The 15,008-nt window shown below is 36.8% G+C and overlaps 1 protein-coding gene across 1 annotated transcript in view; it reads right to left on the bottom strand.

Annotated features, from left to right (window-relative positions):
- HIBADH (3-hydroxyisobutyrate dehydrogenase) overlaps positions 1-15,008 on the bottom strand; it is an 85,920-nt gene that overhangs the window by 8,983 nt on the left and 61,929 nt on the right. Inside the window, exons 5-6 of the mRNA XM_049799039.1 lie at positions 5,180-5,313; positions 4,537-4,613 (exon numbers count right to left, since the gene is read on the bottom strand). Coding sequence (XP_049654996.1) covers positions 4,537-4,613; positions 5,180-5,313 — 211 coding nt within the window. The remainder of the gene's footprint in view (positions 1-4,536; positions 4,614-5,179; positions 5,314-15,008) is intronic.

Here is a 15,008-nt window from a genome sequence, read left to right as displayed (position 1 = left end):
TTGGCTGGGAACATATGATACTCTCTGCATAAGAGCTCCATTGCTGTTCAAGAGATATACTGCTCAAGCTATCAAAATGATGACAGTCTGCCAGTCCCCATAACAACTTGCCATTGGATGTGGCAAGAGCTTGTGCATGCCCGTGTGAATTTACAATTACCAAAATGTTCTTCTCCTTTATACGCAGAAAAGAAGCCCGTGTATTAACTGTACTTATAATAGAGCAAAAACAATTGCTTCCCTCAAATCAATGCTTCTTCAATAACATTCCTAATGAACTGAACAGCAGAAACTCAGCAATGGACACACATACCAAAAAAAATGGTTAAAATAGGATCCCTTCGAGCTGCTCCTCAAAACTCAAGTTTTACTGAGCTTTGATAAAACCACGTACTGAAATTTTCATACACTCCACCAGGAGTTCAGTCTGGAACAGACAGAAAAATTGAAATGGCATCTCACAAAAAAGATACGTCCTGTCTGATTTTAAGGTGTAACAACTGAAGTAGCTGAACTGTTGAGAGTTTCCCATCTCAAGGTACTTCGGATAAATACTATACGAAGTTGCAAATATTCAAGCAGAACCTTAGGACCCTTCTACCACAGCTAAAAATTACTTTGTCGTTGGCGGTTTAAACAAGGTAAGTGCTTTCAAGTGTCATTACTAACCTTCACAAGACTCAGCTATAGCCCCATGCCAAAGCAGAGCCACAGTGCTCTTGGAGGAATTATTTTTCAAGGCGCTCTTTCTAAAATTTGCAGTAGAGGTGTGCCCAGGTCTAATCATCCCTCAGCCTGCAGCATAAGCTCCTCTCTATGCTGTTGACTCCCATTTCTGCTCATGTCTTCCACCTACAGCCCAGGGGTGCTCACAGAAGCCAGCTCTAGAGACTGAAACTACATTTAGACTCAGCATCAGAGACCAAAGTTCTTTTACCATCTTTTTACTTTATGCATTTAAAGAGCAAGCAGGCACAAATCCATATACAGTAAAATTACTTAGGAAAGAGCTGTATTTGCAGCTTTTGGCATAAATCTGGGTGCCGCTGCAGCCCCTTCTCATCGAGACAAATTTCCCTGCTGTTGGAAGTATGAAAGTGATTTTGCAGTGAGGTTATTGCCACAGAGTCCTTATTGCTCTCCTGGTCCCTTATATCCCAACTATATTAAGCAATCTTGCCCTGTCTTGTGTCACCACATAAGCCCTTCCTTGAGTCTGTGCAGGCAGCTTCTGAAGGGACTGCAAACAACTTCCATCTGACCTAAACACAAACCAGGTATCAGCAGTATTTCATTTCTGAACTTTATTTTGCTAGTATTAGACATTGTTTCACTGGAACTCAGGGCTTAGTAAAAGAAAGTCACTGACACCGAGATGATCGGCAAAAAGAATAATAGTCTCTGGCTGTTGACAGCATCACTTTATGTTTTTATTTCTTATTTGTGAAGTTTACATGTACTCTGTGTGTTGGTTTGACACAGTAAGTTATTACATTATTTTGCAATATGCACATTATCCATAAAACCATATAGCAAAATCTAGTCAAGATTTTTCTACTGACAAGTTGCACTGTCATGCTAGAAAAAAAGAAAATACAAATGACAATGTGAATTCATTTCCAGAAACTCTGCCACACCTTCTAACTTTTAGTAGCAACATTCCTAAAGCATCAGGAAATTAATGACAAAAACAAAACATAACAAAATAGGCATTTCAGTGATCGGAACTCAGGATGGATTATTTTTTAAAAATTAGTTACAGAATCTAAACCAAATCACTTCTAGTGAAAATGGACACCTTCATTAGTGAATGAAGATGATTAGTAAATAAATATGATGTTAAAGTAAAGTAGAAAAGCAAGTGAAATATAAATGCAGAAATTACATAGCAATATTGCCTATTTTTCTGGGAGTTTATTGTGGAATTTTTGCTCTTTAATGTCAGTTTTCCTTCCTCATCACCACATTCTATTTGCTACTTACACTGAAGTTTGAAAAAATTCCATAAATTCAAATATAAAATAAATAAAACAATAGCAAATGCAATTTAAAAATCTGAAATGAATAAAACAGTAACTCTCTGCTTCAGAAAATGAAAATTTAGGCTGCATGGTTTATGAAAAAATTAGAGAAGATGTGGTTTATAAATAGATAAATATCACACTGTTTTGAAGACTTAGGCTCAGAGTATATATTGGTTTCTGGAAGGTGCTATAATATGACTTTCTAGTTACATCTAGTTCAGTCAGCAATATTTTGAATAATTAATTATCCCAAATCCCTAAAACTCAAGATTTAAATGATGTAGCAGATATACACAATGCATGACATGAAGATATTTTATATTCTATCTAAAAGTTAAGAACATGTCTAAGCTCCACAATTCCTATTATGAATTTTTTATATTTGCAGTGTCCTTTACCATTATTAGGTCAGACTCAGACTTTCTTCACCAGATACGCATCAATCTAATAAATCAAGTTCAGCTTCCTACTCTCTCCAGACTAGGCAGCCACACTATCCTTTCAGTTTTAGACTTGAAAGAAAACCTAATAAATTTATTAATATAGCAAAATTCTAATAATCAGAATTACAACTGTTAACTTGTACATTAGAAGTTTGTACACACCAAAAGTGGAAAGCTCTTATTCTAGTTATAAGCAGAAGTCATCTTCTCCATGATTTAAATAACGGCACATTAAAATCAATGTAAGGGTTCTAAATTACTTCATAAAGCTTTAAATTACTGCCTCTGTCTTAAACCTCATGCAGTTTCAGACTAAATGAGATTCTGCACTTTGTACAATTTGGGTTACAATCAGCAGGTTTCTTGTACAATAAGTACAGTTCCTTCTTGATTATCATGATTGTAGGGTAGGAAGGTTTGTATATTGCCACCTTCACACTGTAATTTTGCTTACAAATGCTGAAAACAAATTCAGCCAAAATTTAAACTGGAAAAGGACAAAATGAAAAATGAAAATTCTAAACACCTTCAGGCTACAGTGACTGCAGACATAAACTCATTCTGCACAGGGCTTACATGCACAGAATATCTGTTTTCCAAACCTCTTGATTTTATCTTCAATTTTAACTCTAATCATTCATACAAATGTAGATAAAAATATAATGAAAAATCAGTTGCATATGCTTTATTAAGTGAACCATGACTTAAAACAGAACCTGATGAAAGCTTGCACTACACTGGATTACAATAGTTGTAAACAATGCTACTGTTTCTATTATGGCTTGATGCAGACATGCTTCAGTATCTTACAGACTCTCAATTTTAAAATGTAAATGGTACAGGATATTGATAAACCAATTAGCACTGATGCAAAGCAAATTCCTCTTTTATCTCAATTACAACATGACAACTTAATAGGTCAAGATAGTCTAACATCTGAGACAAGGGCAATTCAATAAAACAACTGCATCTTGATATGGTAATTAAGAGGAAATGTGAATCCATTACATTGCCTCGTGTATGTGCGCATATGTAGGCATTCTTTTTTATTTATTTAAACATTTGATGCCCTCTTGCTGTTTTTATAGTGTATCAAATCCACATGAACACACGGTCTAAAGCCCAGTTGATAAGTATCTACAATATCTGTAGTTTCAGCAGGCCAATTTTAAGGATGCAACTGTGCAGATAAATAATTCATGAAGAGCCCTTAAAAGATACACAATTGCAAGATAATCTCTTCAAATATAGGACTTTTCTGTCTATAAATTTGCAAATGATTTAGATCTGGCTAAAATAATTTATGAAAGGTTCAAATACTGTGATACTGAACTGCTACTTGCATGCACTCTATTAGAAAACAAAGTCTCAAAGACGACAGCAAAATAAATAGGTTAAAATTGGAAAAGAAAAATAATTTTGTTTGAATATGCTGCCACTCACAAGTCAGATGTATCACCTGCTAGAAAAGAAATGGTACTCTTAGCATTGACAAGAGTGTAGTGGAGCATACTCCAGCTTTTTGACAAAGTAGGAGTTTTGGCAATTAGGACAAACTGCATTGATAAAGCTGAACAGAAAGGTAGATGTTCTTTTTTATGCTTTGATCTTAATTTGATATACACACTGTGCTAGAAGTTTTACTTTACAATATATTTTGGAACAATTTAACAAAGTAAACAAAGCTAACAAGAGCCATATGGGAGTATAACACTCTGAATACACTGTACATTAGCTTAGAATACAAACAAAAAGTTACCCTTATATTACCTCTGCATGTTTATAATGCAAGACAAACATTATTGTACATTGCACTACAGCAGAACAAATGAACTCTTAACTTCAGATGCAGAATGCAACAACCTATACAGTCAATACAAGAGAATATTCCTGTTCTGAAGAGACCTACTTTAGTTAAATAATCCCTTTAGCATGTTAATGACTTTATAAGATAACTTCTGGCAAATATCTATGCCACCTAATCATCGTCTCAGTGAAAATCAACTGTAAAACACAAAAACTGTTAACACAGAAAAAATGCTTCAATCTAATACAAAAATCAAACAAACCTGATTCCAAGATTCATAGTCTCAGCAGTTCCAATCATACTGATGGCCAAGAGCATGTTGTTGCAGATCTTTGCAGCCTGAAAATAAGTTAAACCATCAATTAGTTTCTGTGTTTTCATAGACGTAACGTGTAGGAATCTTCTTTAACTAGGTCTGGGACAGTATGATCAAATATGTTCTGCCAGCTCTCTTCTAAAGGTAGCACCAGTCAGCACAGATCTACAATAGTATGAAGTTAGTGAAAGCTACCCTATGGTTCCTTCAGAGATCAGGAAATACTTTTTTTCTTAGTACAGTAGCTCAGTTAGTATACGTGGCATGTAGGGGCTCCTCGTCCTTCTGAACATTCAGTAAATCTAAATTCAGAAGAAACAAAATCAAAATCTTTGTCGTGTGAGAAGTACATTCTCAACAAGTTCATGCGGAGAAGCACCAGGACAGATGTTTTGGTGCTAAGCTATACAACATGCTGGAGAAGAGTGCCATGAGGTTATTTTATAAACACTTGGTTGAAGACAAGCAAACAAATATGAAGATATATTATCATGCATTTAGTTCTGGAATAAAAGAGTAGGTATCATTAAAGAAAAAAGCAACAAAAATAAAATACTGAGACAACTTGTAACTCCTCAGGAAGCATTACCTGTCCAGTTCCAACCTCTCCACAGTAGACAACATTAGAACCCATGCATGTCAGCAACTCTTTGGCAGCATCAAATTCTTGTTCCACTCCACCAACCATAAAAGTAAGGTTTCCAGCTCGAGCAGCTCCAACACCTGCATCAAGACAACACTGGATTTAATATCACTGTTTTAAAAAAAAAACTTAAGTAGTTTACCTTACCAGTAAGGATCTGATGATGTAAAATTTATGTGCTTAACACTTCACTTACAATGAACCTCTTGAAGTCTATGTAAAAGTAAGTTTACAGTCCCAGTACGTACAGGATCAGAGATCTTAATTTTCAAACATTTGATGAAGATAAAGCCACCTTATCTTTCAGGCATACTGGCAGATAAACAGTTCACAAGACTTACAGAAAACTGGCAATGTCACTCTTTACAGTTTCACATGAAGAAACAATCAACCCTTCCTGCAATTTTGCACTCCACAAAATTCACCGTATCTGAATTACTAAATAAAATTCCTGTTTTGTCAAACTAGTCTTCACATACGACTATTGACAAACTATTGCTCAAAGTTAACTCTGCTTTTACGAGCTTTTCCAAACCTAGGCTAATTTTTAACAATGCTTCCTGATTTTCGTAATTGAACATCTAAAAGTCACAGACATATAAAACCAAGCCTTCTGAATCTCTGCAGTTTATTATGTTTCTAATCTGAAGCAAAATTCTACTTAATCTGAGAAACTTTGAATTCGTTTCCTACACATAACACATATACAATGATGTAAAGAACTATGTAAAAAACAATGTAAAAATGATTCACACACACACAAACACATTATTCCCAGTTTTATTCCTGTAAGTCTGTCCTGTCTTTACCACAGGTCAGTAAGCACACACCATAGTTCTTTGATTAGACAGTTCCTAAGCACAAAACCAGCAAATTTTTCCTGTGATATTTATCATCCCCATGAAATACTCTGTTCCTTAAAAGAAGCCTAATTCTAATATGAATTACTCATACATCCTTATCTCCTCATCCCCAACATTTAATGGGTAGAACTGCTAGGAAAATTTGGCCAAACTGATGAACACATCAGCTTCCTCACTATTTTTCACTTCAGCAAGAAGCATAGCCACTATAAATTTTCTGTGCTATGCATCCAACTTTGGTCTGTTAGGATGTACAGCTACAGATAATGACCTACTTTCAAATTAAACATGCTCAACTAGGTGCAGTGTTCTTACAGAATTCCCAAATGAAACAGTTTGTTCTTCCTCCACGTGGCGGACTATTTTGTTTCTATAGTAAATCAGGCTGCTCTCCAGCACACAGTTGTTTGTCACCAACTAGCTACCATAATAAACATTAATAAATGTTTCTATTGAAATAGTTTCCAAAGTGTAACTGGAACCGCCTTCACTGATCTAGACGTTGTATAGCAACAAATGAAAATGCACTCTTCAAAAGCTTACCAGTTGAAGACAGAGCTTTTTTAAAAAACAAACAAACAAAAAATAAAATCTAACCCCAAAGAGCAAAAAAGTTATTCTGTTAGAAATACATCTCACTTAAACAGGACATTTCTGTTTTCCATGTTCCCCATTAATAAATGAAATTATGCAATAAAAAACAAGAGAAAAAAAAATAAGACCACAACTAAGCCACCATGGCAACCAAGTTTGTGCACTAAAAGTTCTGATAAAGTGGGCAACCACAGCAGGCTAATCAGAGTTTCTCTCAGCTTAAAGCCTTAAGACCATATAAGTGCTGTATCACAGCTAAAGAATGAAGTGGTCAGTAGTGAACTTTGCTTCTGACATCAAGGACAGTTACACTGCAGCTCCTCACACTGAAGAATTTGAAGAATTTTTGTTTGCTTTCCCATAAAAATTTCAGTTGATGCAGTCTCTGTGCAACTGCTCTGTGTGACTATGTCTAGAAATGCCCCTTTTTGTATCTATCAAGTATTTATCTCCCCCATCCTGCCTTCCAACATGCATCATCTTTTGAAGTTACCTAAGAATTTCAGACAAATTTGACAGATCAAGCTCTCAAAAATAGTAAATACCTATCAATTATGTGAAAATAGGCAACAGAGCAGTGGAAAGAGGCTCCCACTGATGAAGTAGCTGCTCAACCTATATTACAACCTAGAATCACAGGATTGCTGGGGTTGGAAGGGACTGCTGAAGATCCTATATTTCAACTCCCTTGCTCGAGCAGGGTCAGCTGGAGCAGGTTGCCCAGGACCACTTCCAGTCAGCTTTTGAGTCTCTCCAAGGATGGAGACTCCACAGCCTCTCTAGGCAACTTCTTCCAGTGTTTGACTACCTCACAGTAAAAAAAGTGTTTTCTTGTGTTTCAGATGGAATTTTATGTGTTTTAATTTGTGCCCATTGCCTCCTGTACTGTCACTGGGCACTACTGAGAAGAGTGTGGCTCCCTCTTCTTCATTCTCTCCCATCAGGTTTTTATAAACTTTGATAAGATCCCCCCTGAGCCTTCTCTTCGTGCTAAACAGTCTCAGCTCTCTCAGTCTCTCCTCATATGAAAGATGCTCCAGTCCCTTCATCATCTTCATGGCCCTTAGCTGGACTCACTCCAGTAAATCTGTATCTTTCTTGTACTGGTGAGTCCAGAACTGAAGCATCCAGAAGAACTCAGTCAGATCCGCATCTTAAAAAAAAAAATAAATCAGTCTATATAGACAACACTGTTGACGTATTGAAATATCTACAGTGGTAAAGATCTTCCTGCTCAGGTTGAGAGACACCCTATTTGCAGCCAATCCTTAAATCTCACTTGAACAACTCCTCCCCAGGCAATTCACAGGAACTGGGCTAAGAGCAAAGCCTAGGTTTAGAGCTAACACAAACAGGTCATTGTCATCGTGTTGGCTACCAGTTTACTATGTACATGACCGCAAAGATTGCTACATTAATAAACACAATGATTTTCATTCCATTCCTCTAGCTATTTTTATTCAAACCACATAATGGCCTTTACCACTAATCCTGTGATCTGACCTGCAGCAAATTAAGTAGACAATTTAAGTCAAAGCTTACAAACAAAATCCAGTACTATCCATCATAGGTCAATAGCCTTGTATCTAGATTACAGACTGCTAAATAGCTTCAGAGAGTCATTTATTAGAGCAAAATTAATGCTGACAATAGTTTTCAGCTGGTTAATCTTCTGACAGCTGCACTCTCTCACTTGTTCAAACACTTACATTTCAAGTAGAAAAAAATAAATTAGTTAAGTAGAAAAAAAGAGCAATTTGTTGTATAATGCAGAAGGCTTGGAAAATTCTCTTTTTAAAAACAAAACCCTGTTTACTTCATGGTAAATTTTATCATCTAGGGTCTGTGCCAACTATCAACTATTTTATCAGAGTTCAACAAGCAATGCAGCAAATCTATAACACTGGCAATTAAAAAAAAATTTGGCAGGGAGTCTAGCAGTGCAAGAACTGTAACTTCAGCTAAAAATAGAAATAAAAAAATCATTAGACAAGAATGCACAGCTTTATTTCACAATCACAGATTCCATACCAACAACACTAGCCAGAAAAGTATAATCAGCTTCTAAAAGTAAAGAGAGCAATAGAGAAAGTAGAGCAGCTAGTATAATTTTTCATCTTTTGACTTTTTTAAAGATCTCTTACCACCTAAGATAGTGCTTTATGTACCACTGCTGATTAGGGTCAAAAGTCCTTCAGAATCTATTTGTTCTTTCCAAAATACAAGAAACCTCATCCTCAGGGAGTGGTTTTCTGAGAAACTGTATTTGTGATTAGTGTGTGTAAGATTTCCTCCGCTGCAAAGCAAGACTGCTGGAGCCCATGGCTGCAGTCCTACACGTGACTTCTCTAGGATGATCCCCCCACACCTGTGTGCAGAATCCTTTAAGGAGGTGACACTAGCAGATCCCACAGAGTAGCTCAACTCCAGGTCAGTAGGTCATAACACCATCAGTTTTTCCCAGAGATATAAACTGACAGGAACAGGTTTGCAGATAAATATGATAAGAGATGTAGCTAGTGAGGGGGCATGAAAAAAAATTAATCTGGGAAAATGCATGGTGAGAAGTTATAGAGTAGCATTGCAGTATGGCATAGCCACCTGGAGATGGGTTTCCCACTCTGGTACTAGAAGATTTTGGACTAACATCTGAAAAATTAATTTCTTTTATCAGAAGAGGTAGGTATACAAAGAACAGCTCTTCAAAGCATCCTGTCATATCTGACTGAGTTACTTGTGGGGCAAGGATTAGTTCAATCCATGTGCTTCTCACTTTGATCGCCAACAGATTGCTCAGTGAACCTGATGCAGAGCGGTTCCCGAGTTCAAAATTTTAGATGAAAACATGAGTGGAGGCTTAGAAGCACTCATATGACAGTAGCAACTGATTGCAGCTATCCTGGGACAGTTCGGACATGACCTCAAGTTTTAGCCTCCAGGCCAGGCAGCCTAACTCAGTAGCCACCCTGCCCTTCCATATTCACTTTTCTGTGCTTATTACAACAGTATTTAACATGTTGAAAAAAGTCTTGTAATTTGCCACTGATGTTTCCAGTTCAAAAAAGAAAAAAAAAAGTCTTATCTCTATAGCTACATCATTAAAGCAGCTAGATTTCATTCAGTTTGCTTATTAAGAATACAATTTGCTAGAAAAAAGATGTTAACGTAAAGATGTTACATGATAGGATCTGCTTTTGGTTTCAGTTTTATTACATATCCGTAAGAAGAGCGGAGTGCAGATGAGTTAAAACAAGTGGTACTATAAGGCTACACATTACAGCACCATCACAGTGGTGATGCTGAAAACTGTTACACTGCTGAAAACACAGAGCACCCAAGCATATCCCTGTGTCAAAATATTTAAACCACTGTTGTGTTGCACCTGCAGATAAAAAAATTTCTTGCTGACAAAGCTGAGAAGAAAAACTGAAACAAGTGAATATAGCTGCTTCAGAGAGTCCAAAGGACAAGCTGGAGATGAGAGCTTAACATCAAGATGCTTAGGCAAAAAAAAAAAAAAAATAAATCTATTTTGTCACTTTTCTATTCAACATGTAGTCTACTGAGCAATTTTAACAACTAATTTTGTGACCTAAACTGGATAAAAAAATAAACAAGAAAAACAATGCTAGAGTTTTAATCCTCTCTCCTGTTTTACAATGTTGCACCCTCAAACGCGAGTTGAGGCTTTGCCTGTTAGGCTTTTGGAAGTGCAAGGGAACACTGGGCCTTTATTCCAATATTTTTGCAAAAATGCAGCTTAAGCAACTGTAGTTGCCTCAAACAAGCAGTTTCTTGTCATGTTTGCTCTCTTTCAGATAGGCTAAACTTGAGAGCCTGCATCTGTGTATCTTGTGTGTGTGCGTTTTTTAAGGGCTAAGCAGTTCTTTTTAAGTACCTGCCAGCTCACATGAAATACTTTCTCTTTTGCAACTCACAAAAAGTTAAACCAAGATACACACAGAAAGATTAACTGAAAAAGTTACTATTGTTTTGCTATATATATAAATCCAAAACCAATTAAAAGGCACGTATAGGCAAAATCAGCTACAAATCCCAACTGGAAATAAAAGCAGAACATTTTAAATCATACTATAAATTTAAAATAACCACGAGGAGACTAGTTATTTTATAAAATATAAATAGGGTATCAATTTTTTCTACTTGCTTTGTAGACAATGTCTGCCATCCTCAATCTATTTCCAGGAAACAAGTAAATGGTATAGTCTTAGGAAAAAAACCCCCACAACACACTAGCACTCAAAGGGCTTGTGTTTCTCTCTATTATAAAAATCAGCATCAAAGCTAGACCTACGAAGCTATTCTGCTGCCGTATAACTAAAACACAGTAAATCACTTAATTTGCTCAAAAGAACTTAAATGTTTTAACCAGTCTGCCATCAGCAGAGATAAAGAAGAGGACCGATGGGACCGGGCTGCAATGTGAGCCGTCTTTAAAATGCAATTGTTCTAATCATTTTCTACAGATGCAGCCTCACAAGGGGCTGCTGTCACAGGGACCATTTACGACTTGTTATGGTGTCTCTATTGTTTACCAGCGACATTCGCTAAAAAGGCGACAGCTGGGATGGAAAGCTGCTCCTCAACGAACAATATAATCCCGTGAAAGTAATCAACAAATTTAAGGGTGTTAATTAACTTTACACTTTATCATGTTCAATTAGTTGTCCTTTCTCGAAAAGATTGCCGTGCACAATCGGTTTAGAGCGTGCCATGTTTGATTTGTAAGTGATCACTGTTTCTGTTTCAAAGTCCATGTCAGATGTTCTCTTGGGTTTTGGTGACACAGATGAATGGCTCTGCACATGTTAGGGGGTGATCTGGTTTAACATAAACCAGCATAACATAACCCCTTGTTAACGTATCGCTGGCCTTTCAAGAGCAAGAACAGAAACACCCGTGCACGCGGACGCACGCATACATGTACAAAACCCCTGCGGCAGCATCACAGACAACGAGTCAAAGTTTCGTTTTTGCTGAAACGCAAAGACACAAATAAATGGGCAATTTTTCATCATTATATCTCAAAGCAAGACTTGTCTTTTAGGGGCACGCTTGGGATCATTTCTTCCCAGCAAGATCCCTAGTTCTGCCGTATTATGCACTATGCACAAGCGCCTTCGTACATTTTACATAATGCACGCTGCCTTTTCTAATGGCAGCTGAGCAAACACTGGGTAGATGCGCTAAGTTCTTGTGTATATCAAATTCTGTGGTGGCTCTTAAATGCCTGTACTGCATTTATAATGGCAAGGATCCTAGAATAAAGTTGAATTAATCTATTATTAAAATTTGCCAGTTTCCCTTTAATGCACTGCTCCTGCTTGCTAATGGGACAAGGCAAAGCTCATGATGAAGAGACAACATACTTGGAAGTAAGTACACCTTAATGAAAGTCATTGCTGCTTCTCTCCTCGTAAATACAGCTTTGCATCACCGTACCTCATAAACTACTGATGTTTGAACAAAAATGGAGATGGAGGTTCAGGTCAGTGCTTTGAAGATTTATACAACGAGCACTCAATATTACTCCAGACAAAAGCATGCTTAAGAAAGTAGAAGCATCTCTTTTACAGCATAATCCAAATATACATTAGATTATGGCTATACAAAGAAAAAAGCCTAGTGGATTTTTATTCTGCAGCAACAGGCAAATTAAATGCACATTATCATCATTATTTTAAGCAGTTACATTGTACATAAAAACAAACTGAAAAAAAAACCACCCACAAAACAAAACAAAATAAAAATGCAAAGAAAGCCCAATGGAAAAGTTGTTAACTCCGAAAGCTAATAATGAACTAGGTTAAATATTTAAGAGGAAATTATAGACTATATCAGAAATAGCTGAAACCACAAAACAAAGCAGTAGAAAACATTAGTTTTCTGCTAGGAAGAAGATCTGCAGGGAGAAGGGAAGCGGTCGATAGATCCTTAAATTGGACGCAATAGCTGTTCTTCTATCCCAAGTTGGCAGCTGCTACATTTGCAGACCCGGTTCATTATTTACCCATAATGACCATCAAGCTCCAGTCAAAGTCAGATCACAACAACTGTCAGCAGCTCTTTTAATTAGCCTTGTTTGAATTCAGATAAATATCACAATGGCCCAGCTTCTGCTGAAAAAGCAACAGAAGACTGCAAGGAATAAGCTGTTCTGACTTCCTAAGAAACAGTATTGTGAAAAAGTCCAGGGAACAAAAGTGTGGGATTTTTTTTTAATTGAGGAAGGGATGGTGATATGCATATTATTATTTTTCCTTCACGTGATATTCATATCACGACCTACAATTCCTGTTTAGGGGAAAATTTGTGCATTTCAAATGCCAATCCAAAGCCTTACACCACAATTTAAAAGGTAAACTTTAAGACATGGTTTACAGGTACTAATTAAATCTAACCTCTGTGAAATCATATGTTTTGAAAAACTGAATCAGAATTAAGGAATGCACATATTAACAGGATTATCCTCTCTCCTAATTTATCTCCTTCTGTTTGTTTATCCTTAGGGAACATAATCTTCTGTTGCATCAAGCCACTCTCATTCTCCCTGTGTCAGCAGCAGAATAATAATTCCCTCCTCCTCCTCCACCCCCCCTCCCACAAGCACAAGCAAGAATGAAGACGAGTGGATCAGACTGTATGCATCAGCATTAATGCTCCATGCAGCTATTTTCCTAGCAGTAGCAGAGACTGAAAGAAAGATGCAAGAGAGGTGCACAATATGCTACCTGCTCTGGGCAGCCCAGCATGAGAGGGAGTAATTAAACAGATTTTGCCTCCTAGAATAATATGAAGGTAGAAGACACAGCCAGAGACTGCTTTAATAGCCTTTCTTTAGAACTTCCCTTGCTGTCACAGTTGGGTCCCTATTTTCCTATGTGCTGTCCAAAGACAAAAGAGAGTACCAAACTCTCCAGTCCCACATGCCAATCTGAGAAGTGTTGCTGTACATGCAAGGATCTTTGGGGAACTCGAGGAGAACATACTTAGGGATTTACAGGAATCATGAGGATACATGTATATAAACAATAAGTACATACATGTGTTATAGTAGCAGAGGATATCCCTTTTGGGCACAGAAAAAAATCACGTAAACATCACGAGGAACTGAAAGTAGAAAGTAGCATAGAGGGAAGGATAAAGAACTGATTAAACAAAATAGGCAAAATGGTAATGAGAAGCTTTATGCTTTTAAAGGAAGCCCCAAGTGGAATTGTATAGGGATTAGTAGTTGAACTTGGCCATGGATGCTGGAATAAAATCTTCAGTCTGATTTAGATGTATTACAGAAGGACACCAAAACACAGAAAAGAATATTCCCTCTCAATAAATCATGCAAAAACTGAGTAAAAGCTGTTGTTAAGTCAGTTTAATATGAGTGGAATGCACCAGGAAAATTTTACAAGACAGTATTAAGTAGCAACTGATGCCTCCAAAAGGATTAGCCAAAGAAAATAAGTTGCAAAAGGCAAATACACACAAAAAGATACTTCAACTTTTTCAAGAGAAGTACAAGCTGAAAGGCCTCATGAGATCATTCTGTCTGCAGTTTTTTTAAAAGCATTACTTTTAGTTCTAGTCATTGTAATGTCAAAGAGAAATATCAAAGCACCTGAAAAGTTACCAAGTAAAAAGGTTAACAGCACTGCAATAAGAAAGGAAATAAAGTACAATTGGTTAAATTATTTGCTTATTTTTAATACCCAAAATACTGTATCAAAAACATTTAAAACCAGTAGTTCATGCCAGTCATCTTTCCTGTTCTCTCCCTCTAATCCGTACTCCACCATTAAAGCCCTAGACAACAGAAAAAGCCCTTAGGTGTTCTTGCTGGAGTACCAGATTTAGCTTCTCCTTTACTCATCCCTAATAATCTAGATACAGGGTCTAAATCTCATTTGGGGCTGAAGTCCTATGCAGAAATATTAAAACTTAACAACAATTGCAAGTATCTACTGTTGTGGACAGCAAAACTAACTGCATAGAGCTTAGCACAGTTCAAAACAAGCATTTCATTTTTTATCTGAACATCAGCAAGAAGGCTGGACAGCCAGTGAAGAACAGGAGCAGTATATTCCATATATCCAAGATACCAAAGTTTCAAAGCAGACTTCATGACAGTCCAAATGTAAAGCACATGGCACTCAGCTATCTGGTTAACCATTGCTAGGTTCTGAGTAAGTGCAGCATCAAATACAATAGAAATATCAAATACAAGAGAAACAAAGAAAATAACTCATCATCTTCTTGCCCCACACTACTGTTTGAATTTCTAGTCTTTTAGGGGAAGTCCA

This window comes from Accipiter gentilis, chromosome 4 (assembly GCF_929443795.1).
Source record: "Accipiter gentilis chromosome 4, bAccGen1.1, whole genome shotgun sequence".
NCBI classification, from domain to species: domain Eukaryota; kingdom Metazoa; phylum Chordata; class Aves; order Accipitriformes; family Accipitridae; genus Astur; species Astur gentilis.
This window is presented reverse-complemented; position numbering and strand designations above follow the sequence as displayed.